The sequence below is a fragment of the Mustela putorius genome, unplaced genomic scaffold (assembly GCF_011764305.1).
Source record: "Mustela putorius furo isolate JIRA1106 unplaced genomic scaffold, ASM1176430v1.1 tig00000589_pilon_pilon_pilon, whole genome shotgun sequence".
NCBI lineage: Eukaryota > Metazoa > Chordata > Mammalia > Carnivora > Mustelidae > Mustela > Mustela putorius.
The window spans coordinates 5,956,935-5,977,498 of record NW_025421425.1 but is presented as its reverse complement, the minus strand read 5'-3'; the positions used below and the strand labels follow the sequence as shown (position 1 = coordinate 5,977,498).

General features: G+C 46.6%; 1 protein-coding gene across 4 annotated transcripts in view; it reads right to left on the bottom strand.

Annotated features, from left to right (window-relative positions):
• The window catches only part of TRIO (trio Rho guanine nucleotide exchange factor), a 224,991-nt gene that overhangs the window by 31,181 nt on the left and 173,246 nt on the right, over positions 1 to 20,564 (bottom strand). For all 4 annotated transcript variants that reach the window (XM_013060766.1, XM_013060767.2, XM_045082027.1 and 1 more), the window contains 4 exons: positions 9,767 to 10,059; positions 8,179 to 8,349; positions 5,571 to 5,666; positions 254 to 402 (listed from right to left, as the gene is read on the bottom strand). In XM_013060766.1, the coding sequence (XP_012916220.1) occupies positions 254 to 402; positions 5,571 to 5,666; positions 8,179 to 8,349; positions 9,767 to 10,059 (709 nt within the window). The remainder of the gene's footprint in view (positions 1 to 253; positions 403 to 5,570; positions 5,667 to 8,178; positions 8,350 to 9,766; positions 10,060 to 20,564) is intronic.

Sequence of the window (20,564 nt, the reverse complement as noted above, 5' to 3'; positions counted from 1 at the left end):
TAGAGCTTACTCAAACAAATAACACAACATAAACATAATATAACATAAATAAAATAAAATAAGTGATTTCCAAACTCTTAAAAAAGAAAACCCTGCAGCTATGACTTCCTGCACCCTTATGAGGCTCTGAGAGATTCTCAAAGACCTATCCAACTACTCCAGGAGTGACCCAGAGACGGATCGCTGTTACATGTGTGAAGGTGACAGAGACAGGAGGAAATCTGACCAACGCGGACATGGAAATGTGTCTTACTGCCGTCTCTTTAGGGAGCTGGATTTTCTTTCTTCCATCTCATCAATGGGTGAGGAGGAGGACAGGAGGGAGTTGTCTGAAGGGTTGAAGGAGGGGCTGCTACTGTCTCCCTGGTCAACAAGGAGCGAGCTGGGACGATCCTCCAGCGCCTGAAAGAAAACCAGACCACCAGTCACGTTTCCTGCCTATGGTCCAGGAGCCTGGAGTTAGAATGAGGAAACTCTGTAAGTCAGAAAAGACAGAAGGCCTGATGGTAAAGTCAGAAGATCTATGTTTGTGATATTACATGGTATTTCATAACAAAACCCCCGACTATGAACACAAATACTGCGCAAGAGAAGCTGGATAAATGAGGAAGGCAAAAAGGACAGGACATTTATATGCATTAATAAATTCTATTCCTTTTCACCAGATAGTTAGAAATAGCCCAACTTGTTTCCATCACAGCACTGCCCCCATTTCTGGATGTAGCAGGCAGTCCACACGTAGCCATTTTTCCACAGTTCTGAGATAGCAGGACCATTTCAGAAGTGCGCAGAACCTCCTCCATCAGGCCAGCCTACCCCAGGCACATCACCCGTGTCCCCAGCTGGTGGGCTACACAGCAGTGTGGGCCATCTCTATTTTAATTTAGACAGTGTGGGGGCTGTTCTTGATTATCCGTGAAGCCTTGACTCTGCCTTCAGTGCACACACATTGCCCAGCTGAATGGAGCTCTATCTCTGGACGCTCACCACATCCTTCCTCTCTTCCATGGGAAGCAGCTGTCATGCTGCCTCAATGAGGTATCCTAAACTCCCTCTCCTCCACTGGAGTTTAGTTTCCACGAGTGATTGCTGTTAGTGCTGTAGTCTGTGTAGAACCTTGAATGAAGCTTTGCAGGTGTTCAACACATCTAAGATGAATCTCGACTTCTGTCCTGGACTAATGTGACAATGATAAGCGACTGCTTACTTTCTAGTTGGTACATATTAACTATGCTTTTTAACTGAATTCCCAAAGCTCCCAACAGGTGTGGGTTATAATATTTTGAAATTTTTAAAGCACGCAGCTGGATATATAGGATGATCAAGAAGTATTTATCTAGATGGGAGCTGGGAAAATGTGATTAACTTACCCTCCAACAAAAAGCTCAATCCAAACTGCAGGAACACTTCATATTCTGCATCAAATCAGAACTCCTAATGCTCGTCCCATTTTTTTCCCCTTAAGAGCAAAAGACCAATGCTGACCTCGTCACTGAGCCCAGATGCGAGGACACAAAGTCTGTGCATGTAGTTTTGTTCACCAAACCCATGGAGCTGTGGAAACACACTAACTGCTGCACTTATTAGTGACAAATCGGGAACAGCGTTCAATGAGAACATAGCACTCTGTTCTTGAAATAATTAGCTATTGGCCTCTACTGGAAGCAAGCACTTTGCAGGAAGCCTCGGGCTGGCTCTGTGCTCATCGAACTCCTCAAGGGGAGGCTGGAGTCTGGAGGTGGAGGGAAGGACTCTATGCACCGTCTCTGGTCTAGATTTGCGAGGAAAAAGCTAATGCTCACTAGATTCAGTTCTGTTCATTTCAATGGTGATAAAAAAAAGAAAATAGAGAAGATGTCTCCTGATGCCCCTTCACACAGTGCAGTGAGCAATGAGGCCAAGCAGTGGAAATGGTTGGTGTCAGTGAAGCCCTGGTGGTCGGCTAGCAGGACGGCTGTCTGGACGGCCAAGGGTGGAGATGGGAGGCATGGACCCCGCTGGGCAGCCAGTGAGGGCGAGGAAAGGCTTCCACCGGACTAGCCTTCGGAACCAGAATTCCTGGGACTTCACAGATTCAGGTGAATTTCTTGTGAAGTCCTCTGGGTTTGGTGGTGTTCTGTGGGCAGGTTTTGGTCAACTTTTATTCCTTGGATGAGGACAGGTCTGCACAGATAATCCATCTCTTCTAAGGTTAGTTTTGGTAAACTAACTCATTTGGTAAACTGCTCATTTCATCCAGGTTCTCCAATTTACTTTCAAAGACCTCAACAAAAAGTATTATAATGATTTTAATTTCCTTAGTTGGCTCCTCTCTTATAATTCTTGTATTGTGAATTTGCTTCCCCTTCTATTTTCTTGAGGTTACCTGATGTTTATTACTTCTTCAAATAACAAATTTTGGTTTTATTTATTCCATTTTTCTATTTCTCAACTCATTATTTCTGTTGTTTTTCTAGTATCTTGAGATAGATGTTTATTCATTTTTTACTCTTTCTCATGTCTCCCTTTATATTTAGATCAACGAAGAAGAGAAAACCCCAAAGTCAAGTGCAAATGGTCACAGTGGCTGTGGGCTTCCAGAGTTCAGGAAAGACACACCATGTTTCCCACACCGCCTGGACCTGGGATGTGGAGGTCAGGGAGAGGAGTGAAATAGTTTCCAGGGTGGTTTTATTTTGCAGATCAACTCTGCAGAATTTAGGGTTAGGAGGTTCAATTCCCTGAATATCATACTGTGTAACAGTTGAACAACTTCTTCCCAGGCCAGTAAGTTAGTATGTAGCTTCTGAAGGACGACCAACTCAGCCTGAGAGGTCACCCACAAGAAAACGAATGCGGATGACCAGGGATCTACAGCATATGGTAAACGTGCTGCAGTACGGGACCCTAGTTCACAGGCACAGAACAGGTGAAAGGATATTAAAATGATTCAGAGTTTTCATTGACAAAAAGCAGTTCTCCTCTGACATCAGAGGATTAGTGACAGGAAATCAACACAGAGCAACTTTTCCCTTGAGCCAAAAAAAGAGGGCAGAATCTAGATTATATTCCATGGACAGTGAGAATGGGATAAGTCCTTCATGAACAGCATAAACACGGTCCTCCGATGGGAAAGGCAAGCACTTGTGACTACCCACGTGGATGGAGCCTGGCCAGGAGCTGAGCAAACAGTCCTTATGCTGAGTTTACAGCTGAAGGACACAGGCTTGGAGAGCCCAAGTGTAAGTAGCAGCGTCTGAACGTGAGTGTATGCTCTTTCCGTGATGGCAAGAGCTTTGTTCCTGTTAAGTGAAGGAGAAAACTGAGTAGAAAGAATTGAGTTTCAACTGGTAAAGTTTAATGCTTTGGAAATGACAGGAAGGAATGAAGCAGTAAGAGCTGAAAGAAACCACATCCTAGAACCCCTCTCCATTTCAAGACCATGTGAATTAACGACAAATGCATCGCAGCCCACTTCAAATGGAATGCAGTTCCAACCCAGAATGACGACGAGAAGGCTGACAAAGGCAACCTCATAACCTTGCTTGGGAAAACTATTCAATTATTAGACAGAATGATTTTAATGATCATATAATCGAGGAGTATAAATGACTGTTTTTAAAATGTTTAAAGATGCGTGAAAGCTCACAGGGTACAATTTAAGTACCCTTTGTTTAGACCATCAATCAAGCTGTCTCAAAGAGACTGCCGGGATGCGGTTTAGCTCAGTTCAAACTGAAACGATCCTAAACTCTTGACCAGTAGAGTCAAGTTCTTGGGGTTTTCTACCAAGTACTAGCAACTTTCCTAACTTCTGAGCCCATCATGTCGCTTTCAGAACATGACTACCTGGGAAGAAATTCCAGTTATGGCACAGTGAAACAGTCTGAATTTCCCCTGATACAATTCCCACTTGACTGAATCAACCAGTTTCATAGCAAATATGGTCAATTCCAGTCTGTTTCATGTGGTATTCACAGACAGACAGGCTGACCGTTTTCTTGCTATCTCTGATGGTTAGAATGATCAGATGATTAAAAAAAAATCAGATGACTGGTTAGAACCTATGGTAGAAGAAACAGGGATGATATATTACCCAGTTAATACCTAATGGAAGGAAGAGAAATTTCCTTGAAAAAGTATATTCTTCGATCTGGCAATTCCAGTGCTAGAAATTTACCCTACACACACTTAACCAACATGGAGGTTTACCATAGTGTAAAACTGAACACAACTTTACACACACACACATATATTATTATTATGAATTTGTTTAAATAAATTATATAGTATAATCAGGTCTCTGCCCCTTACTGGCTAGTTAAGTTTTAAACTCTGCGGCTTTAGTTCTGTCATCTCTAAGATAAAATGACAGTAATGTGTACTTACCTCATTGGGCTCCTACTAAGTTAATACAGACACAGAATAGTGCCCGCTACAGAAGAATCCCTCAGTAGATTATCACTGCATCCACCCAATGGACTACCATACAGATATTACAAGGAATGATGTAAACCTTAAGTACTGATGTGAGAAACTCCTCGAAATTTATTAAGTCTTAGAATATTAAAAACAGAATGAATCCTTTTTGAAAAACAGAGCATGGACAAGCACCCTCCCCCTCCCCATAAATGTTTGCACCCTGCACAGAAAATGTCTCGAGGGAAACATACTGATCACAGTGGTTACTCTGGAAGACCGACTGCTGGGAGAGGCTGAGGGCTTTTATTTTCGGAGGGTGACTTAAAAGATATTAAGTAATACACCGTAAATCCAAATGAAAGATCTCAGAGACAGTGAGAGGAACCAACAACCCATGTGTGCCTGCCATTGACCATGGGCACACCTGCGGACCTGAGTGGAATTGACCACACCTGCTAAAATGCTGTGAGCTCTGCAGTCAATGTAGGTGCAAGAAAGGATTCATCCTGGCTCCCGGAAAGTGTCTCTAACCCCTGGAATGTCCTGCCTGATGGGCCGGTCTATTTACCTAGGGGCCTTGGGCCAACAACAGACAGTCCATGTCAACAGTGCCACTCTTGGTGGAGGCTCTGAGCCACGTGATATCTGGATTTCTGGGGGTAGGAGACAAAACGGAGCCATGCTAGCAGTCAATCTTGTGTATGTGACTGAGCTCAAATGAAAACGCTGAACACCAAGGCTCAGTTAGTGTCCCCTGTTGGGCAGACTCTACATATGTGACATAAAACGATGTCACACATCGTTGTCAGGAGAAGTCTGTGCTTTCCACAGCTGGATGCTTGACCCAGGAGCCTTCCTGCACCCTGCTCCACGCACCTCTTCCCTGGCTGGTTTTAATCTGTTCTTTCACAGTACAAACCGCAACTTGGGCTATCACACCTTTTCTGAGTTCTAGGAGTCCTTCATGCAAATTCTTGAACCTGAGAGTGATGTTGGGTCCCCCCAAACATGCAGCTGGTCAGGAATGAGGGTGGTCCTGGGGACTCCGCCTGGGTAACCCTTGCTGGCACCCTGTGCGGACGGGAGCATGACGTGAATGGGGGCACGTCCATCTGCACGCAGCCTCTATGTCAGCTTCCAAACCTCAGGCTGTCTGTGGGAAGCCTTACCATCTTGCTTTTCACGAGTTCTTCAATTGCACTCACGAGCTCGGCTGCACTCGGAGTTTCGGAGCTGGTGGGGCGGACTAATAACCGAGAAGAGGCCTACGGAAGAAGCGAAGAGAAAGAGAAGGGCGGGGGGGGATGCCTCATGTTAGTAGCTGCACGGACAGCAAATTCTCCTGCAAGCTCAATCTCTTTTTCAAAGTAATTCCAGACAAAAAGACCACAAGTTTGTCTTTGTTTGCAATTTATTTAAAGTCATCCTTTTAAATTTACAATATTCTGACACGAAATACTAAATAAAACCTGTCTGGGATACATGTGGAAAGCAGACAAAGTCTGTTTTTCATCCTTGGTCATGTAACATCAGAATGCTTTTCAGAGAGGTGACTGGGTGTGGGAGGTTGCTAACTTTAACTTTTGCAACTGCCAGCTAGGAGAGTGGCTAAGCAGGGAAAAATACAGAATCTGATCAATGTAAGAATGAAAGGCTGGGGGTCTAACGAGTGATCCTTCAATAATCAGGAAACCAAACAGGATAGTAAAAAAATGGCTCTCCTGTGTTTATGGGCTCAACAGAAAGAAACAAGAAAGAAAAGGAAAGGAACCGGGGGTGCACTGACCAGACAGGGAAGAGGGGGGACAAGCTCACCATTTTCTGTGCCATCCATTTCCCCAATGATTAGTGCAGAGTACAGAAGATCTGTGGCCTCACAAGCTATGAGATGCCATTTACGGCTAGAATCAGGGTGTACAGGGGTTGACAGGTAAGGAATTTGAGGGAGGGGCTGCTGAGTTCAAGTTTCAGTAATTAGCAAACACAGTGTGTTTGCAGATTACTTGTGCCATTGATTAACTGGAAACTAGAAGAGGGGCATAATATGAACCTTGCTTCATATTAAGGACAGCAGAGATGCATGCGACACACGGCTAGCTGTCCTAACGATGCATTTCTCACAGGAGACAGATACGGATTTATACATTCACAACGAGGCTTTTACATGTGTGGATCCAGATATGTGATTTGCAAAACAAATGTTGGTTTGGTCTAATGAAATCTGGAGTATGGGGTGAAGAAAACAAGAAAAAAATTCAAATGGAGAGGTAAGGAAACTGAGCCAAAACAGACACAGAACACAAATCAACGTAATGCTGCAGTGAAAGTTTACAAAAAGAGAAAACAGAACAAAACAAAATATTAGTCACAAGATAATAAACTCTCTGGGACTATCACTACAGATTTTTATAAATGAAGAACTGCTACTGATTATACCCAATGAGGTAACACAATAACCAATAAATGATTTCAACGCACTGAAGTATACAGTGTAATACAGTCCTGAAATGGAGAAAAATACTCTTACTGGGGGAGTAAGTCAACCAGGCCCCACATCTCACTTCAGCTAATCATCCAGATTTACAAAAATTTCAGTTTCCTGCTTTTCAAGGAAGGTACAGCTTGGGATGCCACAAAACAGTTTAGGAATTGTCTGAGAAAGGACACATTCCCCTTTCCTGGCAAGTCTGCTCTGCGCAGGGGGTGAGGCCCTCTGTCACCTCACCTCAGCTCCCAGAGCGGCTGGCCTGCACCCACATGTCCCCAAACTCCAGTTTCCAACCCAAGCCACGTCCTGCAGCCAAGCCCCGCAGTGCTCTGACTGTGCACCCAGTGCCACCACGGGGGAGGAGGCGGGTTCCCAGGAGCTGGGAGGTGGCCACCCACGTTAAGACTAAGGTGTGGTTTGCCTCAGCCTCACAGCTGCCTATCATTGGGCCGGGCCAGAGTCATAAAACACGGGTAATCCAGCAAGTGACCGTGTTAGCACTGAGGAAGGAGTCAGGGAAGGAAAAAGATGAAGAATGGGCAAAAATGATGAAAACACTGTTTTACTCAGAAAGCTTAGTTACTGCCCCCCGACCAAAACCCAAGGCTTTTAGTCATCTAGTCATCTAGTGATGACTTCATAGCATGGTTTCAAAACCTGGGCCAGAATGCAAGAGAATGTGCCAGTTACCAGGTTTCTTTGGGACAATTCAGCGCTCTGCAACGGGGATGTGCAGAATAGTTTTAGATCAGGTAAGAACTAAACAAACAAAAACCCAAGCCTGTTTTGAAGCCTCCACATGCACCCAAAGAGGAGATTTACGGTTTTGAACTGATCCCTACACCCTGACACCTATCCCCACATCCCAGCTGATCCGAAACGCTAACATCAGGCATGCTGGACAGAGGGACTAGATAGCAGTAGTATCCCATTGGAAACAATGCTCGTGTGCAAAAACACCCTGAAGGGAGAGCAGGATGGCCTAACGTTCACGTAGGGATGCCGTCACCAAGACTGCGCGTGACTTCTCGGACTCCTCTCTCAGGGACCCCGGGTGGCGCAGTAAACGGAAAATACAGTTACTTTCAAAGTAACAGTTACTAAAGCATTATTAAAAATGCTTTTAAGTACCCATGTGAGAAACTACACGTCGGCCTACTGCCTGGTCTAAATCGGCTTTGTTCTTCATACTTTTGGGGAGAAATGCACATTTTCCAGGTGCTTGTTCACAGCCCCAGAGCTGCCAGCTGCAGCCACGAGGCTAGGTTGCAGTGACACGGGCCCCTCACCTTGTCGTCCTGCGAATCCGGCTGGAGTAGGCTATGCTGCTGGATGGCCATGGGCGGTGGGAGAGGCACAGCATCGGCCCCCTCCTCCCCTTCTTCTTCTCCGCAGCTCTGCATGCCCGACGATGAAGACTTGGAGAGGGTGCCACTGCTCAGGCCCTCATTCCGGCCTCTCTGAAATCAAACCAACATTTGCTCATTATATTCTAGGCCCAACTGTAAACGTCAGCTCACAGAAATGAACCCTAAAAGGGTTAACTGGGAAAGTACAGCCAGGACAGCAATGGAGATCCCAAATCAAACGCAAACTCTTTCCACCCTGACAGTAACTGCTCATGCCCTTCCTGCAAGCCAACTACCTCGCCTGCCAACTTGGATAATGGAAGGTCCGCCGCATGTGTCTTCTGAAGGGGCCTGCCAACATTACCCATTAGGCTTTGAACACCTCTCATCTTCAACCCACCTTACCCCCCACCCCAGATCAGTTTAAAACTCTGAACCAGTAGTAACTTTCCTGTCAGTTCAGTTCCTTTGGTCTACTTTCATTTTTGGTAAATTGCTAGAATAAAATTCACTGGAATTAAAATGGCATAAGGAATAATATAACTAAATGCATTGGGAGAATCTGAATTTAGTCTCACCTCAATTTTCCTCTGTTTTCATTTTAGAAAAATTGTCTGTTTTATTTCTACTAAGAGGACACAGATGTAGAAAACAGACAGATGAGAACATAATAAACCATATACTCTAGTGAAAACCCAGGGCAAAACAGGCCCAGGAAAAAAACAGTAGAAAACGCACGTCTCCAAAAAAAATTAAAGGACACATATCTTATCCACTCTGTTTTTTTCTTTTTGAGGGAGCTCGGCAGGCAGGGCTGGGGGTGATCTCAGTTAAAAACTCTAAGGGTCCCTCACGGACACCGCCAGCCGGCCAGAACCAGCCTGGGGATCATGAAGGGGTTCTGTTCCTTCAGTATGTTTAAAGCTCTCCACCCCAAACAAAAAGGAAATTAAAAAAATTCCTGGCTGACCGATAGACATTCATCTGGAATGACATGGAAATAATCCAGTGGTTAGCGAACTAAATTCACTGGGTGTTCTCTACTGAGGACAGATGTGACTGACGTATGACTCTGGGGGAGGAGGGAGGCGCACACGCTCCTCCTGGCCTTCCATGTCTGAAGTGGGTGCTTCCCCACACAGTGCTGCCCCTGCCGTTTAGGGGCTGCTCAGACCTTCTGCAGCACCCAAGGGCGCCTCCTGGCTTGTCTGTGGTGGGTGGACAGAAGGACCACGCAGCAGTGTCCCCTTCCTCCTGGAGCAGGCCTGGGGGAGCCCATACCTGGGCGGGGGGAGGCTCACGGTCCTCTTGAGTTCTTTCTCAGAAGCCACCAGGGGCCCGACCATGTTAGGGCGGAGCTGCTACCAGGACAGCTTGTCCCCACCGAATCCAAGTTTGCCACCAAGGGATTTAAGGAGCAGCCAGTCCCAGGGGCCCAGTGAGACACAACCCTTCCTACGACTTCCCGAGCAACCCCGGGGGGTGGCCCTGCCCAGTGAAGCGGGCTCAAGCCTGGCCGGGCTCTGACCTCTTCCACGGTCTCGTCCTGCGGGGTGGCCGCGCTGTCGTCCGAGTCCTTCTGCGAGCCGGCGTCGGCGCTCTTGCGGACCTCCCTGCTCTTCTTGTGCTTGTGCGCGAGCTTCTTCACGTGCCCGTCGGCCTTGCCGCTGCTCAGCCGCCGCACCGGGCTCGTCAGCCACTTGCGCAGCGTGTTTCCTGGCCGTTTGGGGCCCGGGGAGCTCTGGGCCCCCATCATGTGGGGCTGGAGAGAAGCCACGGATGCCGGCGGGCTGGCATCGTTACTGGAAACAGACAACGAGTCTGAAGGACAAGAGAGACATGGCAGGTTTGACAGAACCGCCCTCCAGGAAACCCTCCCACCGTCCTGGCGGCGCCCTCTTGCCGACCCGCTGTCGCAGTGGAGCCCGGCGCGGCGCGCAGGACACGCGGCCGCCTCCGCTGTGGCCGCCCACTTCCCTGCGGGGCGGACGCCACGCTCACACGCACACGCCTTTCAAAGTGTCCCAAACGTGAGTCGCTCCCAGTGACACTCTTCTCAAGATGCACCGTTCCCTCCCCACACCCCAAGTCACCAATGCTGAACACCAGTGTCCTTGTCACACAGACTGAATATGTCATCACTTAAGACATCACAGGGGTCAGAAGACAGAATTTTAAAATTATTTTCATCCACTTTCTTGATAAACAAAAGCTACAAAAGAGGACTTTAAAGGAAATTAAAAACGAATTGTGACAGATGAATGTATAGTCTGAACACAAGAACAGCTCCGTAAGCCAGTGTGTGTGCGCACGCACCCAGATCAGGATGGATTTGACCCCGTCAGACTTTGGGACAAATGACACCCATCTGGAAAGCTGCGTCACGGCAAAGTCAGCGACTGTGGAAGGGATAAGGCCTGGCTGGCTTGGGGGAGACCCAGCCTGTGGCCAGACTCTGGAAATATGCTGGTGTGGGGGGGTGGGGGGTGTCTTTGCTCTCAGCCTTTCAGTGACTTTGCATGGAGGTAAATGTCAGCAGCAATGAACAAAAACAATAACACATTTTTAAAAGAAATGTGAGGGGAAGCCGTCCTCAAATAACCAGAATGCTTTACAGAAAATATATCCAAACAAATCTTTTTACTGGATCTCAAAATCTAGTCAACCCTGAAGTGCTGATTCTTTAGGAGAAAGAAAAAAAGAAGAAAAGCTTAGGAAACTGTGGTGCTCACCAAATCCATGCAGTTATGAGGTTTTACTTTACAAATAGAAACCTGGTGATCTTGGACACTGCCTGGCCCTTTCCTGAGCACTTGACTCTAGGGTGTCACTATAGTGGAATGGAATAAAACACTTTACACTTCAAGAAATGGAATGAGATCATCGCTATGCTTGTTATTTTCTTAAATCTTTTGAGGCCTTAAAAATATTAAAATTAATCTTTGAGAAGATCCTATCCTACAGACCCCTGTGTTCCCTTTATCCACGTCTGTGGCACCGGAGACCATCGTTCACTGTGGTTACAAAGCAGGAGCGCTAATCCCCCCAATCCTGTGATTATATGTAGGAGAGTCAACAGCAGTTTCCCACTTATGCTCCAGACACCAGAATGAGACGGCAGATCCAGGTCTCACTGCTGTCCCATGCCTGCCCTGGGCGAAGCCTTGCGTGGGTAGAGGGTACAATCTTCCATAAACAGATGACACATTTCAAGCAGGATCACTCATTCTTAAAAATATACATTTTCTCAGAACCAGACTTTGGTTTCAAGACCAGTCAATACAGATGTAGCATTTTGTTAAAGAGTAAAAATCTTTTTTTTTTTTCATCTGTGTGTATATATACACATATGAATGTGTGTACATATACCCACTCGTTTCTTTAACTTTATTTTAACATGAGAGTCCCTGCCAGCCTTCCATGTCACTCCCCTTTCCTTAGGTACTGTCTGGAGAGGAAGAAGAGCATGAAACCATTAAGGTGGCAACACGCACACACTGTGAGGACTTCCTAGAAACCTCCTCAGGTGCGGATTTAGGATGAAGGGCAAACAGGGAAACAGTGCCTCAGGAACTCTTGTGGAGGGACAAGAAAGACAAAAAGAAGGGGAAGGTCTGGGTAATCTATGTACCAAATGATAACTAAGTTAAGCTGTTTTAAGTTCCAGCTCTCAGCAAGAATCTGTGCTAGCCACAGCAGGTGACGTTTCTCAGCCATTTACTGTGCTGGGATCCAGAGCCAAGCCCTTACCTGCCACTGAACACAGAGGAATAAAACCTTCCTTCACCCATGGTGTCCACCATATAGTGCTTTCTAGGACCACATAACTATTAGGCCAGAATATGACACACAATGTAAGCGAGTACAAATCCTGAGGGAGGCTGAGAAGAAGGGGAACCGAGTGGAAGGATCACAGAAGGTTTCATGACGAGGGAGCACGGAAGCGGCCTTCGAACGAGCTAGGCTCGAGTAACTCACGTAGGCAGCTCACGAGAACGGCAGTTCCACGAAGGCAGGGGCCTCGTCGGCTGTTATGTGAGGTATTCCCCAGGCCTGCCACGGTGCCTGGCATACAGTAGGCACCTACTACATATCAAACAGAAACATCAGAAATCCCAGCCTCAAGATGTAGAGGAAGCTGAATCATCACCCAGATTTGAAGGACAATCATGTCTTTGATGTATATTTGTCCCGCTGGATAATGACACCGAACAAAGGGCTGTGGAGGTGGCACACAGCTGGACACATCCTGGGCTGGCCAACCTCTGACGAGCTGCGCCTTGGGTGAGCCAAGGGGGCAGGAAAGAGATTGAGGCCCACTTGCTGCAATACGACCGAATCAATGCCGGGTCTTCACTTTCCTAAGCAGAATCCTTGCCCATGACGAGTAACAGGGAGCATGACCTGAGCCCACGTTAAGAACCTCACCTGCGTTCCGTGCCCAGAAGTGAGAACTGGAGGGAATGTGGCATGAGGGCAGTGAGCACACCACGTGAATCTTAGGAGGATTCCTAGACGCCCACTGGAATTCTGACAGGCTCTGTCCACCAAAGCCACAGGGCCACCAGGAAGTGGACGAGAGCATGGTGGGTGGGAACGCAGGACAGTCCCCTGAAGCATAAGGACCTCTCCTCCGGTCACCAGACCCAGCAGGCCTCAGGAGGCATCAGGAACGCTTTGTGCAACCGGACTGGCCTAAAAAGGATCGCGCCCAGGACATTCTAGCCTTGCTCAGAGAGGAGCTGACGGTTGGTCGTAAGAATGGTTCAGAAAGAACAACAGGAGATGGCGTTTTCTAGCTTCTCTCTGTGGGCTCAGCTGCACTGGGCTTGGTTCTTTGCACTGGAAGTAGGTTCAAAGCAGAGCTCCTCTTTATCTGGCAGGTCAGGGAAGATAAACATGGCCGTGGCCTGGATGTACCCTCCCAGACCCAGGAAAGAGAAAGAGCTGCGCAAGGCCAAAGTTCACCTGTGATGAATGCAGTTCTGAAGGGGAGAGCAGTTCTCTTCCTGAGGTGCTGTTTATCAAACCACTTAATGATACTGTTTCACTTTACTGGAATATTCAGACCTTAGAAAAATCTAGGAGTAATTACAAACTAAGAAGAAAACTGTATTGAATTTTAAGTGCATTGTTTTAGTTGTTGTTGTTTTTAAGTAATCTGAGTACCCACGAGGGGCCTGAATTCACAACCCAGAGGTCAAGAGTCACACGCTCTACTGACTGGGCCAGTCTGCCTCCCCTACACAATGTCGTTGAGTTTTACATTTTACTTCGGAAAACAATGTCATTTCAGGAGTGTGTAAAGGTAGAGGGAAATTTTCTTCATCTGTCTCTAGGATTAGCAGATACTTTGTCTAGTGCAGGTCTGACATGTCGGTCCTAATTCTGGTGATTAGCAATAAAAAAAATGACCAAAACCAAAAGCAAAATAGATGAATTCCTTCTCTGTCCACTTCAGTCTTTAATAGTAATTAATGCTCAATTCTTCACTGGTTTGATACTCTTTGAGAAAAACAACAAATTGTTGTTTTATAATACACAAACTTCTTTGCCCAAATCAATGGATGCTAACAGCCCATTTTATGGTCTTCACTGGATTGCAAAATAATGCGTAAATCAGAAATTTAAAAACTTAAAAATTATTTAAACCTAGTATACTCATTAATAGAATGAAATAAAGAGCTTTTTTTTTTTTTTTTAAGTGAAGAAGAGACTTTAACCACTAGACCAACTGCTCTGCTGCAAATCTGAAATTAAACATGTCCTAATGGTACCTAGTGGAATTAAGGTCTCTAAAGCTATTGGGCACCAGGTAAGGGTAAGTCACAAAACAAACACAGAGCTTAAAAGTCTCCTTGGGAAGACCTTAAATTACTTGTCTGCACATAGGTGACTTTCCCAGGGGAGTTCCTGGTGTCTGTGATATGCAGAGTCGTAAGTGTCCTGCCCAGGTATAAGTAAGCACTGTGTGGCCAGGCCCCCTTTCTCCAAAAGTCCACCTGCTCTGGATTAGAGCGAGGACGGCTCAGGCCAGTGACACAAGTCATCTGCAGGTGGAGGCCCTATGGCCCCAGCTCTGTATAAGCATCTTCTGCCGGTACTTTCCCAGCTGGGTACCTGTCAAGACAGGAAGCCAACTGTGACTTCAGACTCCAGGCTTCATGTTGTGGGCGCTAAGTCTGGTGTGTTTACAACTATGTGCCCAGCTGCCGGCAGGATGTCTAGCACATCCTTGGCGATGAGTAAGTTAAGTATATGCTGAATAAATGACAAATGGTTGGGAGAGCAAGGCTACTGCCGGTAATGGGCTAGCTCCCCGACTAAGTATATTGCCTGATAACTTAAGCTGACCGCAATGAATGGTCATGTCCTGACTTGGTGGCATATATCCTCCTTAGCTGTAAGGGGAGCTCCAAGTAACATCTAGTTTTGGCCAAGTTCACGAGTCTGTAAATCACTTACTCAACAAGACGGTTACTTCAGAGTGGACTGAGGCTATTCTCGTAACGATCTGCTCTATGTGATGCTTCCTCACAAGGTAGAGAGGCTGCTGTCCTGGTGGGGGCCAGGGGACTGAAAGAGGGTTCAGGAGTGAACCGACCTGAGAAATAGAATGGAAACTCATTTGTCACTCAGAGAAACCGTGTCTGTTCCTGTTTCCACCTTCATTGGTGTCTCTTGCCTTCCCCTCAACTCCTAACTTCTTGGAATAGAAAAAGACCCAATGCTCAGTACTGCTGCTTTCTCACCCCATCCCCGGCCTTCCCAGCCCCCAGAATGGCTCCAGTCACATCGTGTCTGGTTTGGGGATGTCATTCCTCTTTTTAGGGAAACTCCACCAATTCAAAGGTCAGAGGGAGGATCAATTATGTGACAGAAGGAATTCTAGACTCGCCAAAGGGTCTCAGTCCAAGTCTGGCTCTCCTACTCAACAGCCATGACCCCAGGCCAACATTCTGGCATCTGGATTTCCTCATCTCACGGGGCTATCATAGGATTGTATGAAATAATGGGGTGAATGAGCTTTACAAACTGTAAAGTGCTATTTACAAAGGTAGGATGCTAGAGGTGACTTTCTCCAAGACTCCTCAGTACTACACAACTTCCTGCTACACTGTATTTATGGTCCTATGAGCACCCAGAAAACGGGGACTCAATGTAATCATCTTGGTAATCACAAGCCTCATGTGGTGACCAGGACATCCTCAAAATCATTTTGAGATGAAGGATTTATGAAGGCGCCCAGGTGGGTTACTTCATTTTCTTTCCATTTGTTTTTAAAAAACTTGTCCTGTATGAAGAAGAAAAAGCAGTGTAAGGAGAGGCTATCAGCCCATCGCAGTCTTTTAAAAAAGGCCCTTGATTGTGTACACGAGAAAACCATTTGTGGCCTGCCTAAAGCCTAAGAGAGGAAATCAATTCAGGTTTATCCCCTTATTTTGAGGGGGAAACCAAGCCCACATAGACGGCTTCTTTGCTAAGGTCAGAGTTCACAGAGCGTGCACACTAGATTTCTTACAAAAAGGGAAGAAGCTCAAGAAAGGAGGGAAGGCAGGAGTGCAGGAAGGAGTTGCCCCCGTGAGCGCACAGAACACCGAGACCGGGGGAAGATGAATCGCCTTCTCGTTTCAGGCACTAACTCTGGGACATCTGTGATTAATAAAGCACTTTTTTTTAATGTAAGGAGAAAAGGAGAAAGGATCATATCCTGCTTGCTGCAGAGTAAGGAGTTTCACATTTCATTTAGGCCATGTCCCTACTCGACAACGGCAGGACGTCTCAGGATGTTTATAATCCCACAGTGCTGAGCGCGCCCGGGTACAGAACGAAGAACTTCAGCCCCTGGAGTGGAAAACATTCCAACGACACCCCGGCATCCCCTTGCGGCACTCCTGCTGCCTTTCTTCCTTCTCTGTCCCCACGGCACGTGGCTCTAAGAAGGCAGGGGTGTGCTGTCTGTCCCCCCCCACCCCCCCCGTCTCTGCAGAGTTTAAGCCTGCTTTACCCTCAAACAAGTCCTCTCCGGATGCATATTCATTCAAACCCCACGGGGCCGGAGCCTAGTCCTGTCCCGCCAGGTCTTGGGCTGGGTACCATTCAAGTCCTTCAGTTTTCTGAGGGTGGAGTGACAGTGAGTCCTCCCCAGGCTGCTGGGAAGACAGGAACAAGCACGGTCTTTGTAAAATCACGGTCTGACACACACAGGAGGCAGGACCCCCACCTGTGCACACAAACAGAACTTGCAGAAGGAGGCAAGTGGAGGTAAGGGAGGCACCCCGGGGCCGCAGCCCCTCACCGCACGCGGCCCATATGCAGAGACATGCGCCCCTCACCCCATATAATGTCCTCCAAACACGCGCACATGGGACTGGCGCTGACAGACGTCTAATGACGCATGACCCCCACACAGATGTGTACTCTCAATCTTGGCAGACTCTCCAATAACCAGTTATTGAAATATCTCACATTTCAAATTCTCCTGCACTGAGTGTCCCAGAACAACTGTAGCTCATTTCGAAGGAAGATATTCCCATCTTTCTGTCCACTTTCTCTCCACACATTCCTGTGCTTGAGAATCCCTGTCCGGTGGACAAGGCCATGTGAGGTCTTGATCCAGCCTCTAACCAGAATCAGCCCAGCTCGGAGCTCAGCGCCCTCCCAGGGCAAACTGCTAACTTCTGATTCTAGTGATAAGGACGTGAAGCCATGTTTACTTAGTAGCTATTGCTAGAGACAGATTATGTGCTAAAGGAAGATAAGCCAAGGACACTTTGGGGCAGCTGCACCTCATATCTAAAAAAAATCCCCTCAGACTGTTTCTGACCAGACTGGGCAGCGTTTAATCAGGTGCATTTGGTCTTCGTCAGGTTCTCAAACCTCTTGTCAAGAATTCAATGCAGCAAATCACAGTTTAAATTAGGAAATTGTTGTACCATACCAGGAAGGTCACAATGTATGGAAAATCAGATCTAAAATTTATTTGATCAAGGAGCAAAGAAAAAGTTGCTTGCTTATGGTTGCTGACTGGGTGGTTGAAATATTCCAGAGCGAAATTTTCACAGTAAATGATGTCATCTCTATACTTATCAAACTGGCTTTTAATCCCCTGCTTTTTGGAATCAAGGTAATAGCTTTTTGGAATGGGGGGATAAAAAGGTCATAATGTACTAGAAATCCTCTTGAAGATCATAAAAAGTGAGCTAATGAGTAAATTACTCCCCCAGATGCGTTTCTAGGGATCGCATCCTCTCTTTGTGTCACACAGTGACTACAATGACCTCCACAGGTGAAGCGTGTTAATTTACGACAATGAGACTCGAGAGAGACGAGTCTGGGGTGTTATTGGGGGGAGCTTCACATAACGAAGGGGAAACTGACTGGCCCCAGGATACGGTTATACTTCTGGTGGTTCGGTATACTGGAGCAAGTATTTTTGTATTTCCAAACTTAAGTCTATATTCTATTTGTAAGTATCTGAAAATTTCTCTTGATTGACTTCTTTTTCGTTCTAGTTACCTCACTCTTAACTGTGTTTCACTCATCTCGTGTGTGATTCAGCAGCAGTAATGACACCTCAGGGGCTGAGACATACCCCGGGCACCCCGCCTCAGTCAGTTACCTGCTGCCCTCCACCCGCCATGGTCCGGTGTCCTGCATTTCCCGGGCTTCACTCTGGCTTGAAACTGTCACACAAATTCACGTTAACACAGGAAATACTCATTTTTAAAAAGTTAGAAGCTTTTAGAAGCTGTGCAGAGGTACCAAGCAGCACGAGAGTTTGCAGAATGATGATGAGTGAAAAAAGTGGCAAGAACATTAGAAGCAAATTTGCAAGGGGAGTCCTTAATGCTACAATGTGGGCTCTGTATTTGCTTTCAAAGATGAGGTAAACACAGAAAACATGAAGAGAAAGATTAAATTCCCAAGTTGTTTGTTTTTTGCTTTTTTAAAATAATCCCTAGATTCACCCAGAGGTCCGGCATAGCACTGTAATGAAGAACACATGGTCTTGGCTGCCTGAGAAAATGTACATCTATGACCAGCACATTCGCCATTTCCTGTGCAGCCGCTGTCCACGAATTGACACTAGTGTTCACTAGCAGCCCACCTCAGGGGACCCCTGAATGGAAGGACACAATGTAATCCTGGCATCAGTTCATACACTGCCGACCCAACTAGAAACAACTGGCCTGGAAGAGAAACAATCTCTCCAACCTTTCTCTTGGTGGAGGTTGAAAGAGATGGATAGTGGGGACAGAAAGCATAGTGTCCCTTTCCTGGGCTTAGGGAGTCACACCATGAAAACTGAGTGGCTTCTCACCACCACAGAGCACGTGGAACATGAGAGACACAAGGTTTGTAACCTCTATCTAACCAGACAGACATGCAAATGGAAGTTGCACGTGCAAGTTTTGCTCTTTTGACTCTTAGAGAAATCTCAAAGTGCTCTTTCTGAAAACCCTTAAAAGATTACACAATCACTTGAAAATGTGGCTGTTTCAACAAATGCAGAACTGCAAGCATCATTTTCCCTTGAATTCATTCTTGGGAGGGGAATGCTAACCTGTCAGAACTTCTAGTCAGGAAAAGCATCTCATCTTAAAGATCTTTCTCCACGTGAATTTCAACAGTTGAATTTCCAATAAGGAAACCTGAAGAAATTCAGTAAAAATGAAAGCAGATGGCATAATCCTTTGCTTGGCTAATCAGATCAACATACTGCCAAAGGGGAAATTTGAAAACACCTCAGAAATGCAATCATAGGAGTCATTTTTGATAGTGGAAAACACAAAGGCTGGATTAGTCTGGATCAGTGTTAGGAATTTAACACAAATCTAGTGAATGGCGTTATCCGTGCCCTGAACAAAAAAGGCTCTGGCTCATTGGCTGGATGAGGAATTCTCTAGGGACAAGTAGATCTGTGGCTGGTGACAGTTCATCCCCAGGCTGCTGGCTTCTAGGAAGAGGTGAGCTAGGCAGCCGTCCTAGCTTGAGACCAGGACACTGGCAGGAGGCAGCGTAGTGATGGTAAAGGTGGAATGCTATGGTGTGCCTTGCTGGTCCGACTCCCCCCCGCTTCCAGGGTGGTGGCGGAGAACTGGGCACATGTGGACTGACGGCTCACCTGATGCAGACATCCACACATGGAAAACCAGACTGTTACAAAACTCAACCACAGTGTCAGAGAGTTCTTGTCTTCGTTTTCAAGCCCACTTTTATATTGCGGCATATTTCTTCGTGAACCCCCTCTGCCTGGGACAAACACTGGCTTTCCTGGAAGAAAGCTTCTAGCCCATATTCCTGTTTTCTCTGGATAACAGGGACATTTTCTTTGCCTCTTATGCAAGTTAGCCCTGGAAATATATGTTTCTGAGAGATGAACAGCAGGCTTTCCTGCAACCAAAAGCCTAAAGTGTCACAAAGGGAAAAGAAATCCCCAAGGATCTATCTTGCCAGCGATGACAGGGTATTTGGGCTCATTCCTGACTTTTACACAAGGACAAAAGCAGATGTTTAAAGATATCCTTGCTGGGTGGAAGAACAGACAGTTATTTGAAAAACTGCATAAAAGCGAGACTGGAAACACACACACAAATCCTGCAAGCTGCAGACATTTATGTCTACCAGAGTTTTCTGACACCCTCTGGCCTGTCCCCACACTCCTGATGTATGAGCTACGTGGCTCTCCAGCACACATCGGCTGGGAAATAGAATGAAATGTGGTGTAGCCTCGGCGCTCACTTGGAAAGTTCTCCAGCCACTGAGTGGCCCCACTGCCCATACTGGCCCCCACCATGCAGCTCCATGTGAAGTCCTGGGCACAGAGGGGCCTCCGACCCCTCCCCAGGTTCTACTGCTCTCTCCACACCAGTGAACAGAAGCTGTAAAGCTCCAGGTCAGGCTGCTCCCGTGGAGGGTCTGCAGGAGAGGGCCCTGCACGTGGTGCATGTACAGCTGCCCAGCACCACCACGGGGTCCATCAGTGACATCCTGGGGCATGCTGCCCTCGGCCCTGGTCTGCTGACAGCTCAGCAGCAGGAAAACTTCTGAATGCTCCTCTATCTGTTTGGTTTTTTCAGAAGCTGAGAACCTCTGTGTTCCCCAAAAGTCAAATGGCTGTTCTTTCCACAAGCTTACTTAAGATGAATACCACTTACACAAAGAAAGATTATTACAAACATAAATACCGTGTGTTTACTAGATTACTTAGTATTTAGTGTAGTATTTAGGGATAATGAGGTTTTTCTCTGAGATAAAATAATGGGTTCTTGATTCTTAATTTCTTCATTTGGGAAGCTATTCCCAGGGCAATACAGCATTTA